The sequence below is a fragment of the Mustela erminea genome, chromosome 3 (assembly GCF_009829155.1).
Source record: "Mustela erminea isolate mMusErm1 chromosome 3, mMusErm1.Pri, whole genome shotgun sequence".
NCBI lineage: Eukaryota > Metazoa > Chordata > Mammalia > Carnivora > Mustelidae > Mustela > Mustela erminea.
The window spans coordinates 59,063,926-59,090,755 of NC_045616.1; the positions used below are offsets into that span (position 1 = coordinate 59,063,926).

Below are 26,830 nucleotides of genomic sequence, written 5' to 3' on the forward strand. Positions count from 1 at the left end.
ACTGACTTCTCAGATTCTGCCCTGTGGTTAATGATACCCTGCTCTGTATATGCGTACACATATACATGCACATGTGGGGGACGGACAGGCACACACACACACACACATACACACACACATCTTCACTTCCAAGAAGTCACTGTCTCACTAAAGGACATGCTTTGTTTCCAATCTGTTTCATTCAGCATTCAAATGGAGTATTTTCTGAGGCAGAGATGTCCCAATAGATGTGAACATAGAGCTGCTGCAGATAATGTGACCAAGTCATCAGCACAGGATCTACAGAAACCATGACCCCAGGTGGGATCCTAAGTAGCGCAGAAAGTGAGAAGAAGTCCCAGGAGAGAGCCCTGGGGGGAACGTCCATATTTAAGATGCAGGCAGAAGAGGTACCCACAAAGTAAAGCCACAACTTATTTTTGTTTACTATTTTAAAACACAGAGTAGACCACCAACACTTGAATCTTTCTTCCAAGATGAACAAATCTTCCTTGGAAATTAATATTTTGCCTGAAACAATATTTTAGAGACTCATCCCATACTACCCAAAGTTTTCTTTTTCCCATTTCTTCCAGTATTAACAAAGAGAATTTGTATTATAAGGCTTTTAGACAAAACCAAAAAACTATGTATGGTATTTATATATTAAATTGACAAGATCATATCAACTCAAAGCAGCAGAAGGAATTCAGAGGCAGAACCTCAACAAATGAATTCAATATAATTTAATTTTAAAAGGTCTTAGGACGAATTACTTGCCAATGTGGACATTCATTTATAAGAGGAAAACAGAGAACTACAGTGAAAAATCTTCCCTAAACTTGGAGAACTGATAAAAAGCATAGGTCACAACACATGACCTATTTATAAAAAAAACAAACTCTTAAATATAGACAACAAACTGGTAGTTGCTAGAGGGGAGGTAGGTGGGAAGATAGGTAAAATAGTTTGTAAGGGGGATAAAGAGTACCCTTATCTTGATGGGCACTGAGTAATGTATAGAATTGCTGAGTCATGACATTGTACATGTGAAACTAATATAACACTATATGTAAATGATACATGGCATATTTTCTTTCAGCCTTCCTGGGAAAGTATGATCCCAAATGTTACATGATTCAGCTCCTACAAAGCATACAATATGGTCTATCTACTGAATCTATCTCAAATTAATCCTAGTTAGAGAAAACAAATTTAACAGTAGAAATAAAAATTTTAATTTACATTAAAAAGTCTGCTACTGACTCTGTTTCTGCTGAATATTTTAACCAAGCAAATAAGAATATAAGAGGTGCTATAGTTGCTTAGGTAGACGTCTTTCCACGCTTTCTACAGAGAGCCATCTTGTCTGCTTTTACTCCCCAAGGCATTCTTTCAGTAGTGAACCAAGGAGACACAGTTGACCCTTGAACATTGTGGGTATTAGGGGCGCCGTTCCCCAGACCACATTCAAAAATTTGAGTATAACTTTTAACTCCCCCAAAACTTAATTACTAATACTAATACTAATTATTGCTGATCAGAAGCCTGATAACATAGCCAATGAACACGTATTTTATGTATTATATACATATATAACATATCATAACAAAGTAAGCTACAGGAAAGAAAGGGTTATGCAAATCACAAGGAAAAACATTCACGATACTATTCTGTATCAGAAAAAATCCGCATACAAGTGGACTTGCACAGCTCAGACCTGGGTTGTTCAAAGGTCAAATGTACTTCCATTTCCAGAATGTCTTCTTTACCCAGTCAGTTTCCCCTTTTTGAAGGTCTTTACGGTCAAGATAGAAAAACTGGAGTGACCCGCTAAAATCCTGCAGTGTCTGGAAATGATCATCATCACAAGAGTGTCTTAAGCTTCTTACTAGCACCAACAATATGTGCTGTCCTTTGCTGAAGACGACTATTCACGTGGCTCAGTGTAATATGCAGCCAAAAGGGAGGATCTTGTGTATTTTAAAAGCTACAATGTATACAAGGCCCCCAGTACAGTGCTTGCCATGTAAAAAAGAGCTCAAAAGTGGTAGTTAGGGTTCCTGTCTCATCTTAACCCTGAGGGCAACCCTGTGAGGAGGCAGTTCACCATTTCAAAGATGAGAACATGGCATGGGGAGGCAGGCACACAGGACGGGACACAGGACGCAAGGACTTAGTGGGCTGACTCACTCAGCTGACAGAGCGGACACACAGCAGTTCTAACAGCACACCACGCTCTCTGGTCTAGCTCTTTAGGAAGTGGTTCAGAATGGTTAAGTGCCTGCTTGGCTCTGGAGTCAATGCTGTTTTTAAACCTGGACTCCACCAGCTGTGAAGCATTAAGCAAGTTACTGAAGCTCTGAATCTGTTTACTCATCTCAAGGACCTATCTCAGAAGCCAGTTTTGAGTATTAAAGAGTGGTACAAGAGTAAGAATGCAATATAATGGCCTTCATTCATTCAGTAAACATTCATAGGGCTTCAATTAAGGGACAGGTCAGAGTCTCCAAATTTATCTGTGTATCAGAAACATCTGGGGAGCACTGAAAAACTCCAATTCCCAGCCCACACTGGAGACAGATTAAATCACACTCGCTAAGGGTTTAGACACAGGCATCAGCGTCTGCGAAGCGCCCTTGGGTCCACATCAGTCCCAAGGACTGCGAGGAGCAGACAAGCCCGGAAAAAGCTGCATTTTAGATTCAGCAAAACTAGGTGCTCCTAGTTTACTCATCTACCTTCCCAAATGTCTCATACCTGACCCCTCCTTCGGATCCCTACTATTCTGGCTTTAGCTCAGGTCCCTCAACCTCTTCATGAACTTACTAACTTGCTCCCCCTCACCACTTTGTTCCATCCCACATACAAGCTCAGCTCTGATCCTAGCACTCCCATGCTCAGATTCCTTGGATTAACTTTGCCTGGCTACCAATTCAGGCTAGCCTTCAAAGCCCTACACGAAAGAAAGTGGCCCAGCTCTTGAACCCTCTCCTCCCTACTCTCTTATGCTGCGGATGACCCAAATTGACTGATAACTCACTTTCCCTGGACACACCCCATATCTTCCCATCTGCAAGCCGACTCACTCCTGGGGACAAAGGAAACAACCTCACAATACTAGATAGTGTATTGCCAGATACAAAATAAAATCTCCAATTTAAAATTCCTCTTTTTCCCTTTATTTATTTTTAGTAATCTCTACACCCAACATGGAGCTCGAACTCATGACCCCGAGGTCAAGAGTCCCCACTCCTCTGAATCAGCCAGCCAGGTGCCGTAAAATTCTGTTCTTTTAACTATGGTAACCTTGATTTTAAAGAGGCTAACATATTTAATTTCACCACTTCATATAATTTCAGATTAAACACACAAAAAACAATTTCCTTTACCTTAGTTTAAGGAGTGGCTGGGTCACCCATTTCTTTAACTTCCGTCTCCCAAATGAAGTTTTAGTATGGTCTAAGACCCAAAGTAAACTTCCTTTGGTTTTCATGTCAGTCTAAGAAAAACCAGAAGAAAAGTTTTATTAACTGGACATTGCATTTGTACCAAAACTGCTAGTTGCTCACGTGCCTTAATTAGTCTATGTATCCCAATTTTAAATGTTACTGACGCCTATCATTAACATATGACTCATAAAAGGTGTTCATTTAATGTTTGATGAATGCCATGTGCACATGAACACACATACACGATATAAAGTATTGATATTTGCATAGAAAAGGGACAGTTTTATGTGTGCTTTGGGTTAACTAAGAATATTCAGAAATCTTTTAAAATATATGTTTGTCCTAAGCATTTTAAAAGTACAGACTTTTCTGCCTTGGGAAATACAGTGAAGATAATTTAATTTCCTTTGGCAATTCAGTATCCTTCCCGGCCTCTGAGTTCTAAGGGCTGATGTTCCCATGAAAACAATGAACAAGTAAAAGGTACCAGAGATGGAACTAAAACTGAACTGCACTATAGGAATTCACCCTGGAAAGATTTTATTTTAGTCTGCTTTATTAAATCCTCAGTAAAAAATTATCGATCTATGCTCTGCTACTTCCAAGTTGAATGACTAAAAAAACTTTAACTAGAGATGGTAGGTAATTTTAACCAAGGTTTCACTGTATGACAAAAAGTCAATTAATAGGTTTAAATCTTATTTGGAACATAAAATTGCTTTCACCTAAGTTTTTTTCTTTTTTTAACTTTTTTGTTTTCCTTCAAGTCATCAAGCAGGTACTTCCAGAATACTCCAATGTACTCAGATGTAAAGGTATATTCAGACATGGTCCCTCCCTTATGGTACTTATATCCAAGTGTGGGAGAAATGACACATAATTAACACAAGATGTCACTTGGCAGAAATTAACTAAGGCAAGACAAAAGCTGCCAGGCCTTAGCAGTTTAAAGCAGAGCACACACAGAAGCCACAGGTCACAGAAGGCTCCCCTGAGGATGAGCTGACTGATGAGGGCAGTCCATATCAACAACAGCACCATTTCTTCAGAGTCAAGAGCCCCACTGGCCTATGTACAGCAAAGGGTCCGAAGAAGAGGACAGTGGGTGGAAATAATTTTCCAATTAGCTCCTGCATCACTGAAGAACCAGGCTCAGACAAGAGAGGGAGGGGTGGGAGGTGGGAGGGAAACAGTTATTTCATTGCTCTCCCTGATACCCAGTCCCACCCTCATTACCCCTTCCACTGCTTCATGGTAACAGAGGCCAGTTCAGTTCAAGTGCAAAGACAAGCCAAAGATGTGAATTCTTAGCTTCTGTTTCTATAATGGCCCAAGTCCTGACAATGAAAGAGCTTTTAAGGGTATGTTTGCCTTAGGAATTTATTTTCAGAGCTGACTCCACAGCAATAGGATTTGAATAGGAAAGAAGTGGCAGAATTAAGCTAGCTAGGAATGCCAGGACCTGTGTCTTCAGGGTCTGACTACTTGCTCTTCTTCATCCAAGAAATGTCCTTTTCATTCTACTACTCTTTTCCTATTGGGCAATGTATACAGAGTTGATGAGAAAGATCTGTGGGGAAAATTCTCAATTTCCTGATAATGTAACAACAAGATCAAAATGTTACGGAATTAAAGTAGAGTTGACTCTAGTATACAAGGATAGCCTGGGAGAGGGAGAAACTAAATGAGAGAAAGCAGTTAGTAATATATAAATCTAGGAGTTAGGAAAATAAATTCAGCATTTACTTTAATTTACAACAGTAATAAATATTTCTGAAGAGATTTAAACCATTTAACTCAGATGGTTCAGCTTTTCAACTACTTACTCAAATGATTTGGAACTGCTTTTTATTTCTATGGCTTTGTGTTATGAACATTATATAAAATCTTCTCTCTAAATGATAATTTAATAAATGAAAGCAATCAATTTAATGTCTCCATTATCTTCCTAATTCATCAATAAAGGGCAAATAAATAATGATGGAAGTTTGTGAAATTAAATTTATGCATCTTAAAATCTAATTGAGTATCACAGTAACTTGTTTTATATGTTGGATAATAAGACTAAAGACATTTCAGTGAAAAGTTAAAGGTATGTAGAAAAAATATAACAAGGAGTGCCTGGGTGGCTCAGTGGGCAAAAGCGTCTGCCTTCGACCCCTTCCCAGGGTCCTGGGATCGAGTCCCGCATTGGGCTCTCTGCTCAGCAGGGAGCCTGCTTCCTCCTCTCTCTCTCTCTGCCTGCCTCTCTGTCTCCTTGTGATCTCTGTCAAATACATAAATAAAATATTAAAAAGAAAATAACAAAACAGACAAAAAATCCGCTTTATATTAATTTTGAAAGATGATGCCTTTCCAAACAAATATTTGTTACAGAAATTATCAGGATGGGAATGTCACTTCAATAATTAAGAAGGACAGCTCTATAGTTTCCAAAGTAACCCCCAGAGAAGTATTTCATGTACTTCATTCTCAAAAAAAATGGGTTCTGCAGTTATCAATTAATAAACAGATAATGGGCAGAGTCATCAGCTAAAGATAATATTCCTGTTCTCACCTTCACTCTTAAGAACAGACTGCCACCTTATTTCAAATTTTTTTTCAAAACCATGTTGAATCAATTAGCCTTTATGTTTATCTGACCTGATTCTGTAGGATTTCAAGGTTCCTTAATGTTGTTCCATTAATTGTCATAAATTCCATTTCACCCGACAACTGTTTAAAATTCCTGTAAAAGAATGAAATGTGAGCCGTAAGTACATAAAGAAAGTTTTAAAACCAATTTAGCCATGATATAAGTACATAAAGGAATGTTAAAAACTAAAACTAAATATTCCAGTACCATTATGACAAAAATGAGTTATCTGATGGATAATCAAACCAAAAGGAGCAAAACAAGTATTCATTGGGATACTGTATTCCATTGATGATGGTGCCATTAAACAGACTGATGCTAAAAGATAGTTGTCTCACACCATAAACAAGCAAAAGGAAGTAAATGGTACCAGTATCTCTTTTTTGCATTACCAAGAATAGAACCAAACACAGTCTTTTATTATCAGCATAGCATGTGGTGGTATCTTCTGGGAAAGCTATGCAATTAGCTAGAAAAATATATCAAGATATTTTAAAACATCCTCCTTATTCTTCAGCATGAGATCATCTTGATAAACCCTCTAACAGCTTTTAATCAACATTCTGATATATACAACAAATGGTATTTACTCTATAATTAACAACACATATTATTGGAGCTACGGTTTTAGTGGAGTATTCAACTAAAAAAGTAGCAAAAATATTTTCTTAAGCTCAAAGAATTGTCTCTCTGTCCCTAAAACTATCCTAAATGAGATTAAAGTTCAGTAAATTTCAGACTTGAGTATTGAGTTGCAATGATTAATAAGTGTACACACAATTCCAATTCTGTCCTTAGCAATCTTTCATGTTAAGAAGTACATTAATCAGTGCATTACTGATACAGTAATCCAATTTCCTTTATGTTTCTATCAACAGCACTTACAGATTTTATAGCTTATTTTTAAAGGCAAGAAAAATAACGGCAAGTCACTAAACTATTTGGAAGAAAAGCATGGATGTTTGCATTATAAACTACTATACTTCTCACACGGCTGTGATAAGATCTAAATATAATCCACGTTCCCAAGCCAGTTATGGAAACAAAACTACATCCAGGAGTCCAGAGTCTAAAATCAGAGCCAGTGCTGACTGAGAGATGCCTTCACTTCTAGATGACTCCCCCAGCTGAAGCTCCAGAACCCTGGAAAAAAAAAATACCTTGTTGCATATTAGGAATATTGCCAAGTAAGAACTGTCCTTTAGCAGCATGATTTCTCTGATAGATTTGATGTCGTTTCCATTGATAACTTGTTAACGATTTTTAGAGGGAGGCAACTCCAACACTGACTGACAGCAGGTGTGTGTATCTACCTTTCACTCCTTCTTAGGGCAATTAACTTAATTTGCTTTGGATTAGAGCCATTTAATGTTCTTCTGCTATCCTCATTAACAGATCTAAGTCCCTTGAAGGCAAGAGTTATTTATGTCATCCATTTTGCAACTCTTGCTGAGCCCAGCAGCACACGCACACTCAACAAATGTCTGCCATCTTCCTACAGGGAAGCCAGTTAGGGCTGATTGGCTGGTTTCCTTTGAGTCCTAAAACCCAGAGATCTCCATAAAACACCCAGGGACAAGAATAAAATGTAAAATGTTATTTTCAGGAAGGAACAATTAGGCAGTGATTTGCTGTGTAGCTGACAAGTGACCTTTATGGTTAAAGATCCAAAATGGAAGAGTTGAGAGCCTGGACTCGAGCTGATATCCAGCCAGTTCCCAAGCAGTGAGGCAGAAGTCCTCCCCTGTTCCTGACAGTTAGGCTGAATCTACACCCTAGCAATGATTAACAGAGGAGTACATTCATCAACTATACACTGTACAGGGATGCTCATTTGGTATGAGATAAAGACTAATCAAGAACCCATAATCCACAGCCTTTTCTAAAAACATCTCAGCTGTCTTCATCTCCCATGAACAGCAGAGCTGTAACATAAATAAATGGCATTTAAGATCTGTGGACTATCCAGAAATACTGTTCAGTTGGCTTCACCCTCACAAGAACTTAGTAAACCCAACAGTCCACGCACTGAAGAATGGGGTTTTAGGTCTAGGTTTCTGAAAGCATCCTTGATCCACCAATTAGTTCAGAGTTTTGTCACCTAACTCCAACTAAAAGTGCTTCTACTATGCCTCAAATGAACCTCAGAAGCAAGGTGCTGTCAGAACCCTAAAAAAGAAAGATCTGGGATTTCATGGAGCTTACAGAAGACTTAACAGGACTGCTTTTGTGTCTGTTTGCTAAGAAGTGTATGTGTGGCAGAATTTGGTTTGGACTAACACACAACCTAGTAAAGACCACTGGGGGAGCAATCTTAGAGCCCTCACCTATACTTTTACTGGATACAATTCGTAAATATCCACAATATCAAAAAAAAACCAATAAACTGAACAACCAAATGGTCTTAAGTTAGCTAACAAAACTAGACCTTTGAAGGAAAAAGTACAGGTTCCTTTATTAATTAGCAGCATTAGTAAGTTGTGCATGTAATTTTTTGTTTTAGTTCCTTCCCTTACTGAACAAGTCCCCTAGGTCTCAAAGTAGACACAGTGAGAAGCACAGTTTATTGAAAACTGACATCTGCATTGATTTTAATAAAAGAGATCAACCACTGGGCAATATCAAATTGGAATGATTCCTACGGAACAATAATTATCAAGCAACACAAGAACTAAATATGTTTTTAAAAAAAGATATTACTTATTACTTTGACACAGAGAGAAAATAAGAGAGCACAAGCAGGGGGAACAGCAGAGGGAGAGGGAGAAGTAGTCTCTACACTGAGCAGGGGGCCCAATTCAGCGCTCCATCCCAGAACCCTGAGTTCATGACCTGAGTCAAAGGTAGATGCTTAACTGACGGAGTCACCCAAGTGCCCCAAGAACTAAATATGCTTTTGGATTTCCCCTATGCTTGGTTGATAATGTATTCTGGAGTTTTGACTCTTCTTCACAAATACACAAGAAATTTCCTTCTGTCAGTGACTAATTTCCATTAGGAATTATGTGTTTTTTGGAACTCAGAGTTTTATCTGCCAGCATCCTTAGGAATTCAACAGTATATGATCAGTGATCCGAAATACTCAAGCAATTCTAAATTATTTATCCTTCTGGAAAAAGCCAAATTTTACATGCTTTGAAATGAACCTCATAAACAATGCCTGGCTAGAATTCATGCTGTGTGAACCTGGATGAAAATCCTACAAGTAACGTGGGAAAATACCTCATTAATATTTCAGACAAGAAAAGTACAAACGATTCTTTTTTGCCCCCCTCAAGTTTTGTAATGGGAGGAAAATGTCATTGCTGAAAACTTGCCAGTAAAATTTAAGATTCTATATCATTTTTTTAAAAAAATGAAAACCAATCTTTCTGATTTAGACACAGGCAGTTAAAGGTACAGATTTTACCCAAAAGACCAACCCTTTACAAAGACACTATTTAAAAATAATTTGAAAATTGAAAAGGACCAAAAAACACACAAAACTATAATGTTACATATGAAATCTATAGTAGAAAATAGTTCTCTATGTACAATTTTCAGAATTCAGACATTCACCGTTTGTCGAATCTTTTCAGGGCTAATTTAACTTATGAGTTACAAATTACCTACCACAAAACTTGTTTTATTATAGATTCACTTCTAATTGATTTGTAACGCAACAAAATGACCATCTTTACATTCCTAAAAGCTGTCAAGAAGCTTATTAGAGAGGAAAATAATAAGAAAGATATATATTGAGTCTCCAGCGATTCTCCAGGAGGATACACAGGACTCGGAGTATAGCTGTACTTACAGCTATGATTTATTACAGTGAAAGACTACAAAGCAAAAGCAGAAAAGGAAAAAGATACAGAAGGCAAAGCCTGGAGGACTTCCAAGCTTCCAAGAGTCCTCTCCTGGTGGAGTCACACAGGGTGTGCTCAATTTCCCAGGCTGTGAGTTGTGATGACACGTGTGGAATGTCCACCAGAGAAGCACATTAGAGACTCAGCACTTAGGGTTTACACTGGAAACTAGTCACCCGGGCATCTTCTCCTCTACATGTGCGAAAATTCCAGCTCCAGCAAGTAGTTAGCATAAACCATGTTCGTGAAGTTTGGGGAGAATGAGCCATTCTTATCAGAAAATACTAAAAACTTTCTCAGATGCCAGTTAAAAGGGTCAAGCTTGCAAGTAGTTCTTTCTAAAGATGGCTGTCTCATCAGGCTATGTTAATCATTATTTTTTTGCACATCTCTCTTTTCAAATTCTAGTTCTCTTCAAGTATATGTGCTATGTTTATTCACTTTAGTATTCCTTCCAGTTTACTCTTCACTCCTAAACTGATCTTATTCTTGAATACACAGTTCATTCTTCAATCCAACCATCTCATTTCAAAGCTTTCCTATTTCTCATTCTCATTTGTTCTTTCACCCCTGGTATCATTTTCTTAATGTCTTTGAGCTCATTCTGAAGTAGTAGGTTATAGTTTTCATTTCATCTGTGGGCATCTTTCCAGCACACATTCATTTTCTGTAAGGACATTATCTGACTCCTTATTGTGTTTTTTCTTATAATAATTTTGTATAAGATTTGAATTTGGTTTTTTGTTTTTAATTTTAAGTGAAATTAATTTTCTGGAAGCTTTAGAACACAGGCATTGTTCTGGTTAGCTGCTGTAACCTCACACATCTTCTGTGGTTTATATGTGAGGTTCAGTTATGGTACCTGACTTCTGCTTTCATTCATAAAAGATTAAATGCATGAGAACTGTCCTTTAACCATGAACAATTAGAAAACTAGACAAACTTATATTTTTTTAAAAATTGGGCAGGTATTAGACATCAGATAGCACAGAACTGTAATCCCTGAGAGAAGAAAAACAAGTGAGGTAAATTATGACTGATTCTTTGGAGAGACCAAGGAAACTAGAATTTGTGGAGAAAGCCAGACATGACAGAGCTGCACACAAAAGAGCTCCAAAAATCTGTGGAAGGATCCCCTCAAGGCTTTGGCCAGGTAGGTATTGATCCTTAAAGGTGTGGGGAACCTCCACAGGTCAGGGAAAGAACCCAAGAAAACACTAGGTCAATCCATCAGGATTTATCCGAGGGTTTGTACAGGGCTTAAAATAGTTGGCCCTCTGGGGTGCCTGGGTGGCTCAGTGGGTTAAGCCGCTGCCTTCGGCTCGGGTCATGATCTCAGGGTCCTGGGATCGAGTCCCACATCGGGCTCCTCAGCAGGGAGCCTGCTTCCTCCTCTCTCTCTGCCTGCCTCTCTGCCTACTTGTGATCTCTCTCTGTCAAATAAATAAATAAAATCTTTAAAAAAAAAAATAGTTGGCCCTCTGACCAACTAGAGTGGAAATGTCTCGAAATACATGAGGAACTTGCTTTAGAAGCAGGAGTAAAATAGAGACAAGGATTTCCCAATCTTGATACTAATAACATTTAAATATGTATGAGTATATATGTATATCTACTACATTAAGTTATAATTTGCATAACACACCATTTATTTGGAGTATGCAATTTAATGGTTTTTAGTATATTAACAAGATTGTGCAATCATCTGCATTATGTAATTTCAGGTATTTGCATTACCCACCCCAAAACCTCTCTACCCATTCAAAGTCACTCTCCACTTCCCTCCAGTCGAAACTGCTCTTAGAAACAATTGATTGGCTTTCTCTTTCTCACGGATTTGCCTACTGTGGATATAAGTATACTGTGATATAAGTGGAATCATACAGTTATGTGTGTGGTCTTTCGTGATGTCTTCTTTAACTTACTTAATATTTTCAAGGTTCATTCATGTTGTAGCATCGGCCAATATTTCATTCCTTTTTATGGTTGAATTATATTCCATTTTATGCATATTCTGTATTTTATAGATCTATTCATCAATGGATGAACATGTGGATTGTTTCCACTTTTTGGCTACTGTGAACCATACTGCTATTAACAGTCACATATAAATTTTTGTGTGGACATATGTTTTCATCTGTGTTGAGGACATATCCAGGAGTAAAATAGCTGCATTATATGGTAAGTCCAAGTTAAACACTGTGAGGAAGTACCACAGTGTTTTCCAAGGTGGTTATAACCATTTTACCTTCCCACATATGAGGGTTCTAATTTGCCCACATTCAGACCAACTCCTGTATGGTTTTTTAAATTATTATTATCGCTATTCTAGTGGATATGAAGTAGTATCTCACTGTGGCTTTGATTTGAATTTATCTGATGCCTAATGACGCTAAGCATTTTTTCATGTGCTTAGTGGTCATTTGTACATGTTCTTTGGAGAAATGCCTATTCAGATTCTTTGCCCATTTTTAATTGGGTTATCTGTCTTTTTTTAATATCTGTCTTAATATATGAAGAACTATAAGAGTGGACATAGGTCTCTATACAAAGTTTTTCTCCCATTCAGTGGGTTCTTTCATTCTCTTGACAGTGGGCTTTGAAGAGCAAGTTTCTTATTGTGAAGTCCAATATTTTCTATTTTTTCTTTTGCTACTTATGCTTTTGGCATCACAGCTAAGAGACTATTGCCTAATCCAAGGTCATGAAAATTTTTACACCTATGTTTTCTTCTAAGAGCTTAATAGTTTCAGCTCTTACATATAAGTCTTTGGTCCACTTTGAGTTATTTTTTATTATAGCATGAGGCAAGGTAATACAAAACTCACTCTTTTGCATAGATAACCAGTTACCCTTGAGGTCAGGGAAAGAACCTCAAGAAAACACTAGGTCAAACAATAACCAGGGATCACACAGGGCCTTTTATTGGGGAAAAACAAAAAACAAAAAACTATTCTTTCCTCCACTGAATGCTTTAACACCCTTGCTGGAAATCAATTGACAATATGTGTATACTTTACTTCTGGACTCTCAATTGTATTTCACTGATCTGTATGTCTGTCTTTATGGCAGTGCCACACTACCTTGGCTACTGTTGCCTTGCAACAAGTTTTCAAACAGAAATGTGAATCTTCTGATTTTGTTATTCTTTTTCAAAGTTATTACAGCTATTTTTTGGCCCTTGAATTTTCATAAAATTTTAGGATCAGTATGTCGGTTTCTAAAAAAAAAAAAAAAAACTAGCTAGGGTTTTGGTACAATTACACTGAATCTGTAGATCAATTTGGGGAATATTGCCATCTAAGTAAAATCAAGTCTGCTGATCCACAAACCTAGGATGCCTTTCCACTTATTCAGGTCTTCTTTTATTTTCTTTCAACAGTGTTCTATGACTTTCAGAATACAGGTTTTGTATTTGTTTTATTAAATTGCATTAAGTACTTTATTCTTTTTGATGCTACTGTAAATGAAATTATTTTCTTATTTTCATCTTTGGATTCTTCATTGCAAGGTTACAGATACACAGTCAATTTTCATTTTGGTATATTTATCTCATGTCTTGCAACCTCATAAACTCATTTTATACGCTTTAATCATTTTTCCTGGATTCTTTAGGATTTTCTACACATAATTTCATGTTAACTGCAATAGCAAAATTTTACTTCTTCCTTTACAATATGGATGCCTTTCACTTCATTTTCTTGCCTAATTACCCTGAATAGACTTTCTAGGACAATATACAACAGAAGTGGGGAAACGCTGCTTCTTCTTGTTCCTGTTTTTAGAGGAGAAACAATCATTCTTTCCCCCGTTAAGTATGATGTTAGCGTCTGAGATTTTCACTGATGGCCATTATTAGAATAAGGACATTCCTTTCTAGCTCTAGTTTGTTGGATGTTTTCATCACGAAAGGGAGCTTTGACTGTCTGTTGAGATGCTCCTGTAGTTTTTAATCTCTCAGTATATTACACTAAATACTTAAAATTCATTAAAACAAACCTATGGTCCTAGAATAAATCCCCAAATCATGATTATACATCATGATTTATATTGTTGGACTCCATTTGCTTGTATTTTTTGAGGATTCTTATGTCCATATTCACATTAGTCTGTAGTTTCTTCTCTTGTCGTGTCTTTATGTGATTTTGGACCACTGAATTTGGGGCTAAATAATTATTTTTTGTAAAGGGATATTCTGTGAATTTTAGGATATTCAGCTGCATCTCTGGTCTCTACCCATTAGAGGTCATTAAAATAATTACAAAATTCACTTTCACTAATAAAAGTACACATCCTACGTTATCATTCTAATAAGTTCTCTAAGAAAAAGCTCTTGCAGTTCATCTTGGGTAGATTTTGTCATTCTTTCCTAAATTTCCAAAACCTATGTGAAGTTCTGACCACACCAATCTTAAAAAGTCCTCTGAAATGACAAAAGTGCTCATTTTCAACACTAACAAAAACACCAATTCCTTTAAAACTTCATAAATTTGGGAGTCAGGCTAATTCTTTCATGATGACTAATATCCCTCACATCCTATTTATTCTATTATACTATTTTGCTCTGGAACAAACGTACTTAAACTCTCAAGACAAACTTGGAACCTCAAAATCTAGGCCTAACTAATAAAACCTCACTTAACCCATTTTTAAGAATACCTAACATACATATTTTCTCAAATAACCTGAAATTCTACCATAAAGGCACAAACACCGTTAAGTAAATGCATATCAAGACTTTTTATGAAATGTACAACAGTTTTTGTGAAAGCATTTGCCATACGACGCAACTCAATTTTTCCCCATTAACAGCTCTTAAAGTAAATCTAACTATACCTTATGCTGCTGAACTTTTAAGGTAATATAACTGAATTCTAAGTATACGAGAACATTCTTACTTTCCAAAGTTACCACTCAGAGCAGCAACATTCTTTTTCCAAAATGTAACTGTGGAATTACTCTTTTGGAATTATCTTCAAAGTCAAATCACATCCCATCCGTATAAAATCATCACTCACATTTTAAGCAAAAAATTTTACCAGTCTGATCACCACCTTTATTCATTAATCTTGGCTCCCAAGGACATTTTGACAATTTCCATTCAAGTCCACGCTCACAGAATAAAAGAATTTCTTCCTTCTCTCCTTTTCTTCCATTAATCCTGTATTTACTGACTCCTCCTTGGTGTTTGATACATGCTGGGTGATAGAAATTTTTTTTTAATTCAGTTTTATTTTAACAGCATTTTATTTTATTTTTTTTTATTTTCAGCATAACAGTATTCATTATTTTTCCACCACACCCAGTGCTCCATGCAATCCGTGCCCTCTCTAATACCCACCACCTGGTTCCCCCAATCTCTCACCCCCCGCCACTTCACACCCCTCAGATTGTTTTCCAGAGTCCATAGTCTCTCATGGTTCACCTCCCCTTCCAATTTCCCCCAACTCCCTTCTCCTCTCTAACTCCCCTTGTCCTCCATGCTATTTGTTATGCTCCACAAATAAGTGAAACCATATGATAATTGACTCTCTCTGCTTGACTTATTTCACTCAGCATAATCTCTTCCAGTCCTGTCCATGTTGCTACAAAAGTTGGGAATTTATCCTTTCTGATGGAGGCATAATACTCCATAGTGTATATGGACCACATCTTCCTTACCCATGTGCGTTGAAGGGCATCTTGGTTCTTTCCATAGTTTGGCGACTGTGGCCATTGTTGCTATAAACATTGGGGTACAGATGGCCCTTCTTTTCACTACATCTGTATCTTTGGGGTAAATACCCAGTAGTGCAATGGCAGGGTCATAGGGAAGCTGTATTTTTAATTTCTTGAGAAATCTCCACACTGTTCTCCAAAGTGGCTGTACCAACTTGCATTCCCACCAACAGTATAAGAGGGTTCCCCTTTCTCCACATCCCCTCCAACACATGTTGTTTCCTGTCTTGCTAATTTTGGCCATTCTAACTGGTGTAAAGTGATATCTCAATGTGGTTTTAATTTGAATCTCCCTGATGGCTAGTGATGATGAACATTTTTTCATGTGTCTGATAGCCATTTGTATGTCTTCATTGGAGAAGCGTCTGTTCATATCTTCTGCCCATTTTTTGATATGATTATCTGTTTTGTGTGTGTTGAGTTTGAGGAGTTCTTTATAGATCCTGGATATCAACCTTTTGTCTGTACTGTCATTTGCAAATATCTTCTCCCATTCTGTGGGTTGCCTCTTTGTTTTCTTGACTATTTTCTTTGCTGTGCAGAAGCTTTTGATTTTGATGAAGTCCCAAAAGTTTATTTTCACTTTTGTTTCCTTTGCCTTTGGAGACATATCTTGAAAGAAGTTGCTGTGTCTGATACCGAAGAGATTACTGCCTATGTTCTCCTCTAGGATTCTGATGAATTCCTGTCTCACGTTGAGGTCTTTTATCCATTTTGAGTTTATCTTTGTGTACGGTGTAAGAGAATGGTTGAGTTTCATTCTTCTACCTATAGCTGTCCAGTTTCCCCAGCACCATTTATTGAAGAGACTGTCTTTTTTCCACTGTATATTTTTTCCTGTTTTGTTGAAGATTATTTGCCCATAGAGTTGGGGGTCCATATCTGGGCTCTCCACTCTGTTCCACTGGTCTATGTGTCTGTTTTTATGCCCGTACCATGCTGTCTTGGTGATCACAGCTTTGTAGTAAAGCTTGAAATCAGGTAACGTGATGCCCCCAGTTTTATTTTTGTTTTTCAACATTTCCTTAGCGATTCGGGGTCTCTTCTGATTCCATACACATTTTTGAATTATTTGCTCCAGCTCTTTGAAGAATACCAGTGGAATTTTGATTGGAATGGCATTAAAAGTATAGATTGCTCTAGGCAGTATAGACATTTGAACAATGTTTATTCTTCCGATCCAAGAGCATGGAATGGTCTTCCATCTTTTTGTGTCTTCTTCAATTTCTTTCATGAGTGGTCTGTAGTTCCTTGAGTACAGATCCTTTACCTCTTTGCTTAGGTTTATTCCCAGGTATCTTATGGTTCTTGGTGCTATAGTAAATGGAACTGATTCTCTAATTTCCCTTTCTGTATTTTCATTATTAGTGTATAGGAAAGCCACTAATTTCTGTACATTGACTTTGTATCCTGCCACGTTACTGAATTGCTGTATGAGTTCTAGTAGTTAGGGGGCGGAGTCTTTTGGGTTTTCCATATAAATAATCATGTCATCTGTGAAGAGAGAGAGTTTGACTTCTTCATTGCCAATTTGGATACCTTTTATTTCTCTTTTGTCATCTGTGAAGAGAGAGAGTTTGACTTCTTCATTGCCAATTTGGATACCTTTTATTTCTCTTTGTTGTCTGATTGCTGTTGCTAGGACTTCTAATACTATGTTGAACAAGAGTGGGCATCCTTGTCGTGTTCCTGATCTCAATGGGAAGGCTGCAAGCTTTTTCCCATTGAGGATGATATTTGCTGTGGGTCTTTCATAGATAGATTTTATGAAGTTCAGGAATGTTCCCTCTATCCCTATATGTTGAAGCATTTTAATCAGGAACCAATGAGAATGAAGACACTTCAGTCCAAAACCTATGGGATACAGCAAAAGCAGTCCTAAGGGGGAAATACATAGCCATCCATGCCTCCCTCAAAAAAATTGAAAAATCCAGAACACATCAGCTGTCTCTACACCTTAAAGAACTGGAGAATCAACAACAAATCAAACCAACTCCACACATAAGAAGGGAAATAATCAAGATTAGAGCTGAGATCAATGAGGTAGAAACCAGAGATACAGGAGAACGTATCAATGAAACTAGAAGCTGGTTTTTTGGAAGAATCAATAAGACTGATAAACCATTGGCCACACTAATCCAAAAGAAAAGAGAGAAAGCCCAAATTCATAAAATTATGAATGAAAAGGGAGAGATCACAACTAATAGCAAGGAAGTAGAAACAATCATCAAAAGTTATTATCAACAGTCATATGTCAATAAGCTAAGCAACCTAGATGAAATGGATGCATTCCTGGAAAACTATAAACCCAAAATTGAACCAGGAAGAAATTGACAATCTGAATAGACCGATATCTAATAATGAGATTGAAGCAGTGATCAAAAACCTCCCAAAAAACAAGAGCCCTGGGGAATTCTACCAAATTTTCAAAGAAGAAATAACACCTATTCTCCTGAAGCTGTTTCAAAAAATTGAAGCAGAAGGAAAACTTCCAGACTCTTTCTATGAAGCCAGCATTACCCTGATCCCCAAACCAGGCAAAGACCCTTCCCAAAAAGGAGAATTTCAGACCAATTATCACTGATGAATATGGATGCTAAGATTCTCAACAAGATCCTAACAAACAGGATTCAACAGCACATTAAAAAGATTATCCACCATGACCAGATGGGATTCATTCCTGGGCTACAAGGATGGTTCAACATTCGCAAATCAATCAATGTGATAGAACAAATTAATATGAGAAGAGAGAAGAACCACATGGTCCTCTCAATTGATGCAGAAAAAGCATTTGACAAAATCCAGCATCTGTTCCTGGATGATAGAAATTTATACCATTTGAGCACCTTTACTATGGATCTCCATCTTTGTCTTTGGTTCTATGGCAATGAAAACGGGATCACCCGACCAGCTGATTAGACACATACTAAGTCATCAACAGATTCAGTTCCCTGACTACTGCCCACCACCACCACCAAATACAAAATGAGAAGAGTTCAGCTTCATGTAATTTATCAAGTTAGATAATGTAAAAGTAAACTGGTTTAATTTCAGTATAAAAAACATGTTTTTCTATTCAGTATTATTTTTACTTTGAATATAAGGATACAATAATTTTTTCAGACCCAAATTCATCTATTTCTATATATATCAGGGCCTGATTTTTTTTACAAAGTTTTTCTACTCCAAAATTAATACTTCAGCGTTGGTGGTATAGTGGTGAGCATAGCTGCCTTCCAAAATTAATACTTCATTCCTTGGTGAACAGAGACAAGTCTTAATGGGCAAGCTATTAGTCACCAATTCCATCTCATTCAGAGGGGCTCCTTATCATGAAGAAGTCAAACAGTAGGTAGTTTGCCATCCTTTCCTATGGGGATCCAACACAGTCAATCATATGGATCAATTTCTGCAAAAAGTATCCTATTATTGGAGCCTGAAGTGCAACTCAATGAAGTATAATACCAGCTGATACTCTTTTTAATAAAACATTTCAGTCATACTAAAATATATATAGACTAATATAGTACCCAGGATAAAAAAATAAAACATCACATCATATCTTTCCTATATAGGCATGTATACTTAAGCAATGTTCCTAACCACTACTTAAATAGTGACTTTTTTACACGTTTCTAACTTCATATAATGGTGAGTACTGTGTGTTCTTCAGTTATTTGATTTCTGGCTCACTATAATGTAACATAATTTTTAAAATATTGATACATGTAACTCCAGTCCATTTATTTTGATTGCTGTTTAACCTTAGACTGCATGAATATACCACAGTAAGTCCACTCTCCCGATGATAGACATTTAGACTAATTTTAAACAGGACAAAACTGCTTCCAGATAACTTATATTCTGTTCTATCCTAAATACTAGGCACACTAAAGAAGACATTACAAAAGATTCCCAAGGGACGTGCCTTTCTTGCACCGCCCCCAACAACTCCATTCCAGTACCACCTCTTTGTACCCCAATTCATATTCAACCATTTTAGTGAGATAGTGCCTATCTGTCCACTCTCCTCTACAGAACAGGAAGCAGCTTACTTATCAAAAATCAAAATGATAAAGGTTAATTCTTCAGAGCCAAAACCAAGGGGCTGAAGGTGAAATACAGAAAGGCAAAATTTTCCCACTACCTTTTATTATTCCACTGGTTTTTAAACTAACATCTTCCTAGAATGGCAACTGTGAGTTTTAAATCTCTGAACTCCATAAAGTTAATCACTCTTTTAAAAAGCCATGGTAGGGGGTGCCTGGGTGGCTCAGTGGGTTAAGCCGCTGCCTTCGGCTCAGGTCATGATCTCAGAGTCCTGGGATCGAGTCCCACATTGGGCTCTCTGCTCAGCAGGGAGCCTGCTTCCCCCTCTCTCTCTCTCTCTCTCTGCCTGCCTCTCCATCTACTTGTGATTTTTCTCTGTCAAATAAATAAAATCTTTAAAAAAAAAAAAAAAGCCATGGTAGTAGCTATCTTCCTCATCCCCAAATTTATGGTCTATGAAATAAGAACTGAAACCAGGAATAAGAAAGGCAGTGAAGTTTTATGACTGCTTTCTTTTTTTTTTTTAAAGATTTTATTTATTTGACAGAGAGATCACAAGCAGGCAGAGAGTCAGACAGAGAGAGAGGAGGAAGCAGGCTCCCTGCTGAGCAGAGAGCCCGATGCGGGGCTCGATCCCAGGACCCTGAGATCATGACCTGAGCCGAAGGCAGTGGCTTAACCCACTGAGCCACCCAGGCGCCCCTTATGACTGCTTTCTAATACCACTTCTTAATCCATTTAATACTACTTGTCAATTAACTCTACTCTAGTATTTTGTATATTAAATAGCCATATGAATACAAATTGACAGAATTAAGGCTTCTATAAATATTTTTACATTAATATTTTTCACCAATAGCACCACGCAGTTCATTCTTGCTCCCAAATAGAATATTCTATAGGGTCACCTGGGTGGCTCAGTCAGGTTAAGTGGCCGACTCTTGATTTTAGCTCAGGACATAATCTCAGGGTCCTGGAATCGAGCCCCATGTCCTACTCATCAGGAATCTGCTTGAGGATTCGCTATTTTTTCTCTCCTTCTCCCTCTGCCCCTTCCCACTGCTTGTGATCTCTCTCTCTAAAATAAATAAATCTTTAAAAAAAAAAAAAAAAGGATTTTCTATCAATAGTAGGTGAACTTATCTGAATACAGTACTTACCAAACTCAATTTAAGAAATGGTTTTATAGACTGAATTATGGAGAGAATGAATTACACTCTAAGGCTGGACATATTATATTCAGACTTATGGTTCAATGTTGACACACAGTAGAAACAGAAGATGACTTTTTATCCGCCAATAATCAAAGGAAAAGGTAGTAATGTCAAATTTCTCAGATGCTCTTATTTCTAAATGAATGCATGTGAACTTCAAGCCAAAAGAAAAACAAGAATTTTTTTTTTAAAGGAAATGCTTTTAATATAACTCTACCCCCCCCCTTTTTTTTTTTTTTTTTTTTTGAGAAATCACTTACTTGGGCTTGGAAAGCACCTTTTCCAAGTTAAATTCTTTGAGGTATCTTATTATGGCAGCCAAAGAGCAAATCACAGGTTTCTCCAAATTAATGATGCCAGCAAAAGTTTGAGAAGCTAAAATACAGAATATATAGTGAAGTTATTGCTCACCATTATGAAAAACGAACTTTAAGTTAAATGAAGTTTAGTTTGTGGTTATTGAAATGATAATTTAGACAATACCTCCTAAAATTGCCTTTTGGGATAACATTGAAGATTACAGGTATCTAAGTCATGGGAAAATGGGTATTTTTCTGATGGTGAAATAAACATGTTCTGGAAAGCAAGAGAGCAATTTCTTCAAAATATAAAAGCCTATCCCCTCTTATCCAGAAATACTCTCAAATGCATGTCAGAGATGTATGTACAAGGAACTGAGCCAAAACATCTCCTGTAATAGTAAAATCCAAAACCTAACTGAACATCAGGAGCGTAAGAGTTCAATAAATTTTGATAAGTCCAGATTACTATGCATCTACTAATAACAATGACTTAGAGCTATCTGTACAGGCACAGAAAAATATCTATAATATACTGCTGAGTGAGGGTGAAAAAAAGTTGTACAATCATTCTTATCTCTCAGCAGGAATATTGCTTACCATCTGCTCTCTCAGCTTCATCCCTGTGCACTACAGGATATTCTCAACAGAGCAGCTGAAAGAATCCTTTTCAAAATATACTCGAGACCATTAGACTACTTTGCTTATCAAAATACTCCAACATCCCCAACTCACTGACAGAAGCAGCTCAAGTCCTGCCAGGGGTCTTATGGCCCTACAACCTGGCTTCCACCTCCCCTGTATCTCTTAGCTCACCTCCTCAGAGTCTCTGCCTTACTTTGTTCTAGCACCCAGGCTCCTTTCACTTCTTAAGCGTATCAGGCATGTAGATATGTTGTACTTACTGGTGTGTCTGCCTAAAACACTGTTCCTTCAACTGTGTGTATGGCTTGACCCCTACACCCTTCAGTCTTTGTTCAAATCTCCGCTCAAGAGCCCTTTTCACAGTGAGGCCTTACTTCACCACACTATTCAAAGATTCTCCCTCTTCCCTGCCTTATTTTCTTCCTAATACCACTTTCAAACACACTTAACTTATTTTATTGTATATATCTTCCCCTTAGAATGTGAACTCCAGAAGGACAGAAATTTTTATCTTTTTTATTCTTTTATTCTTTTTTATTCTTTTATTCTTTATTGTATGCATGATGCCTCACATAATAGGCAGTCAATAAAAATTAGTTGAAAGAATAAACCCAATTTATATGAAATATACAGAATTATATATATATATATACACACACTTATCCGAGTGGATTTGTACCTATAAAAATTCTTAAAGATTTGGGGGGAGGGATTTTTTTTCCTTTATGCACAACTATGTTTGGACCTTTTTTTGCAATAGTCATTTATTACTTTAATAAAAGAAAAAATTATAAAATATCCTCTACAAATCAGTAATACCACATACATTAATTTCTATTGTGGCTTTTTATAAAACCAAGGTGTGAAGAAAGAATTAACAAAACTCTTCCCCCTTTTGAGAAGGGGGGAATCATTCTAACTTTTTAGCTCCATTCCCCAGGAAACGTGATAAAAATGAAGTACCAATGTATTATAACGTAACATTGTACATGGTAAGAATGACCTGAAACCAGTAAATCGCATCTAAACTAAGAAGCACTATAAACACCTGATTCTAGAAATGTTTATCTATTCTGTGTACAGGGAGTCTGAAGTTGGCGTGGCACGAGGCTTCTATGTCTGGGTAGACCCTGAAGAATATCTATCTGCCTTTGCAGCTGAACTGTCACTTGGCAAGGGGCAGGGCTTGGGGATGGGCTCTCAATGGTTCTATGGGGCTGAAAACCCTGTGGAGGACTATTCCTATTAAGAGGAAAAAGGCAAGCTGGTTTCTTATCTCACAGACTTCTAAGTGAATGTGATGTCAAGAGTGGCTTATGGTAGTCTTGTTTCCTATCTCACAGACTTCTAAGTGAGATAGGCAAGCTGGTTTCCTATCTCACAGACTCCTAAGTGAATGTGATGTCAAGAGTGGCTTATGGTAGTCTTGTCCTTACCTGAGCATAAGACAACAATCCCTTGGTGACATTGCAGACTGTATCAGAATGGGTAAGCCTCTCTGGCACTCAATTCAGTTTGACACCATGAGATTAAAAGGGATGGCAAGAGAAATGCTAACAAGACATTGGTGTCTGTGGCTCAGCCAAGGGGAGACTGATCCATCTACCGTCTAATGGTAAAAGCCTTGCAGCATGGTATAAGATATAAAAATGAACCTTAACAGAATAAGCTGGACTAGCAGGAAGGAGGGGCACAGACCAAGTCAACAAATACTGGTTACTTAACATATTACTACTCTGTCATTAATGTTCTGGTATTTAAATTGTGGCAAGCCACCTAACAAAATACTAGCCTTTATCCAGGAGATTTATCCAAATACTCTACAAAATTCCAAGGAAAGTAACAGGCCATTTTTTTAAGAGAAGCAAAAAGGAGGGTTGACCAGTAACTCCTTACACTCCAATGAATATGTCAAAAAAGCTGCAGGGGTGTTTTTGATGAGTGCAAGAAAAGTGAACTCTTGCCTCTACTTGGGCCAGTTATTTATTGGTAACTGCCTCGTTTTCATTAAATTGAAAGTCAAACTTGTACCTTTATCCAAATCTCAACTCAGTTAAATTCGAGGACATGAAGGCTAACACATAGAAAATATTTACCTTGGAGGTCAAGTGCATCTTTTGCATAAAACTCTGTAACCGCCTGGAAAGCATGGCTGTATTCAAAATACACGTTATCCATCCTTTCTACTCGAATTCTATCATCCCGCACACTGAAAGAAAACAATGAAAATTTCAAAGATAATTATTCAAATCTTGAATTCTCTATATTTAGGCCTTGGCCTGACCAAAAAGATAAAGTCATCCTTTATTCTCCCCCAAGTTGAAAAAACAGAGAGAAAAGATCTAAAGTTTCCCTGTCAAAAAGCCCCTTTTCATAAAATGTAATTACAACCTTTACCACTGGTACTTTATACCAAGTAGTACACTGTGATTATCAAGAACTCACTGGAATTACAGCCGATTACTTTGATAAATACAAAAGGGAGAAAAATGGAAAAGCAACATTTTAATGTAATTGCATCATTTGTTTAAATACTCTACCAATAAAATACATCTTTCTCTGAAATGGCATCTTTTTGCTAAGTCCAGTTCTACCACAGTTCCCATTCAAACGCAGTAAATTCCCCATAGGTCAACTCTCATTCTCTATTTAAAGCAGTTCTGTGATGTCTTTAAAATGGCATGCGTGGAGTGTGTGGGTGTGTGTGGGTGTGGGTGCACCTGCGTGTTTGTGGTGAGATTATGTAAAGTACATAAACAAACCATATCATCCATGCTGGGTAGTATGTTTTCTCTCTCATTTTCTGTTTCGCTTGGCTCCCCATTCCCGCTGCCCCCTCTCTTTCCCTATCACCTCACTCCCAACCCATGTTAACGGCCCAGAATGAATCCTTTTTTTATTCATGTTTGTATGTTCGTACATAAGTACATATCATATATATACATACTCATACTCATCCTTGTTTTATACAAATGGGATGACCTCACACAAATTTTTCTGCATCTTACCTTCTTCATAAGCAGTTAAGTCTTGGAAATTACTCCACACAAAGTGTTCTATCTACAACTAATTGTTTTTAATGGCTGAAAAATATTTCATAGTATGTAAAAGCCATAGTTTATTCAACCATTTCTTTATTATTGGATATTCACCTGATGTTAACATCTATGACATGTTGCCTTAGAACACTTTAATCTAAAAAAAACAGTAAAACACTACATTAAATAAATAATAAAACACTGTATACACCCTTCCTCAGTCACATTCATCTCTCTACCACCTGAAAAAGTAAATACCAGCTCTAATTTGGTGTACGTAATTACCACATATGTTTTTATACTTCACAATATACTTTAGCACCTTTATACAACATGTCGTTTTATTTCATGTCTTAAATTTTACGTTAAGTGGTACTCTATTACACCTATCCTTCTATAACTTGCTTTTGCACTGAGTATTCTAAGATTTATAAATGAAGACAGATAAATCTCTCTTAATTTTCAAGTACTACTAAGTATTCCATTCCTTCTTATATTTTCTGTGAATTTTTAAGATTTGTTTTTCAAATTAAAGGGGATGGTATGAAGTCAGAAATACAGTTTGATTTTCCATACGATTATCAATTAAAGATTAAAGCACCATTTATAGACCATTCCATCTTCTTCTACTACTTCATAATGCTGCCTCCAATACCTATCATGTTTCTATATATGTGTGAGACTGTTACTGGCTTCTTTATCCTGTTCCACTGACCTTTTCATACAGCTCTCTGTATTCGGACTAGAGTATCTTAACGTCCATGGCTTGGCATCAGTATATGTGTCCGAGCCCTACACCTTGCTTTTCAAGACTGTCTTAGCTCATCATGGGCCTTTGGATTTCTTTATAAATTTTGGGTTCGTCTTGTCAAATTAATGAAAACCCAATACTATGGGGAACCTGGGTGGCTCAGTCATTAAGCATCTGCCTTTGGCTCAAGTCAGGGTCCTGGGATTGAGCACTGCTCAGTGGGGAGTCTGCTTCTCCCTCTCCCACTCCACTTGTGTTCCCTCTCTGTCTCTCTCTCTCTGTCAAATAAATAAAATCTTTAAAAAAACCACCCTAATATTATCAGGATTTTGACTGGATAAACAATGAATTAATTTAGAGAAAAATATCTTAATAAATCAAGATACCCTATTGTTAAAGATAGTACAATCTTTCTATGTCTTTTCAATAATATTATTTAATTTTCTCCATGTTGTATATTCTTTGGTTGTGCTCACTCTGAGATATATTACAAATTAATACTACTGTGAAGGGAAACATATTTACTAGAGGGTTATCATGGTGTACAGAACCCATTGATTTTTATATGCAGCAACTGTATGGCTAATTTAATTTCTTGTGCTGTATTGTCTATGTATGTGTTAATATCACCTGGGGGGAAAAAAAGACATTTTACCTCTCCCTTACAATCTATTTTTCTTTTCTTTTTCTTATCTCATTACACTACTGGCTAAGAATTCAGGCTATACGCAACAAAGGTAATGCTAATAGGCATCCTCTGTCTTCTTACTGACAATAATAGGGAAGCTTCTAAAGTTTCCCTCTTAGGTATGAGGCTTGTTATAGGTTTTGGAATAAATGACTTATTGGCCTAAGGTTTGGTAAGTTTCCCAGTTTGAGGGGAGAAAAGGCTTTAGTCATAAAGGATTATTAAAGCTTAATCTAATGTTCTTTCTACGTGTGTTAAAATAATCTCATGGCTTATATCTCAATATCTTAATATATTATTCATATTTTCTTTCTTTCTTTTTTTATTTTTTATTAACATATAATGTATTATTAGCCCCAGGGGTACAGGTCTGTGAATCATCAAGTTTACTAAACACTTCACAGCACTCACCATAACACATACCCTCCCCAGTGTCAATAGCCCAACCACCCTCTCCCTAACCCCCTACCCTGGGCAAGCCTCGGTTTGTATTATCACATTTTCTGATGCTGA

The 26,830-nt window shown here is 37.1% G+C and overlaps 1 protein-coding gene across 6 annotated transcripts in view; it reads right to left on the bottom strand.

Moving 5' to 3' along the window:
• Window positions 1-26,830, bottom strand: part of MSH3 (mutS homolog 3) — a 182,926-nt gene that overhangs the window by 103,535 nt on the left and 52,561 nt on the right. For all 6 annotated transcript variants that reach the window (XM_032335833.1, XM_032335838.1, XM_032335834.1 and 3 more), the window contains 4 exons: window positions 23,937-24,049; window positions 21,157-21,271; window positions 6,075-6,159; window positions 3,372-3,481 (listed from right to left, as the gene is read on the bottom strand). In XM_032335833.1, coding sequence (XP_032191724.1) covers window positions 3,372-3,481; window positions 6,075-6,159; window positions 21,157-21,271; window positions 23,937-24,049 — 423 coding nt within the window. The remainder of the gene's footprint in view (window positions 1-3,371; window positions 3,482-6,074; window positions 6,160-21,156; window positions 21,272-23,936; window positions 24,050-26,830) is intronic.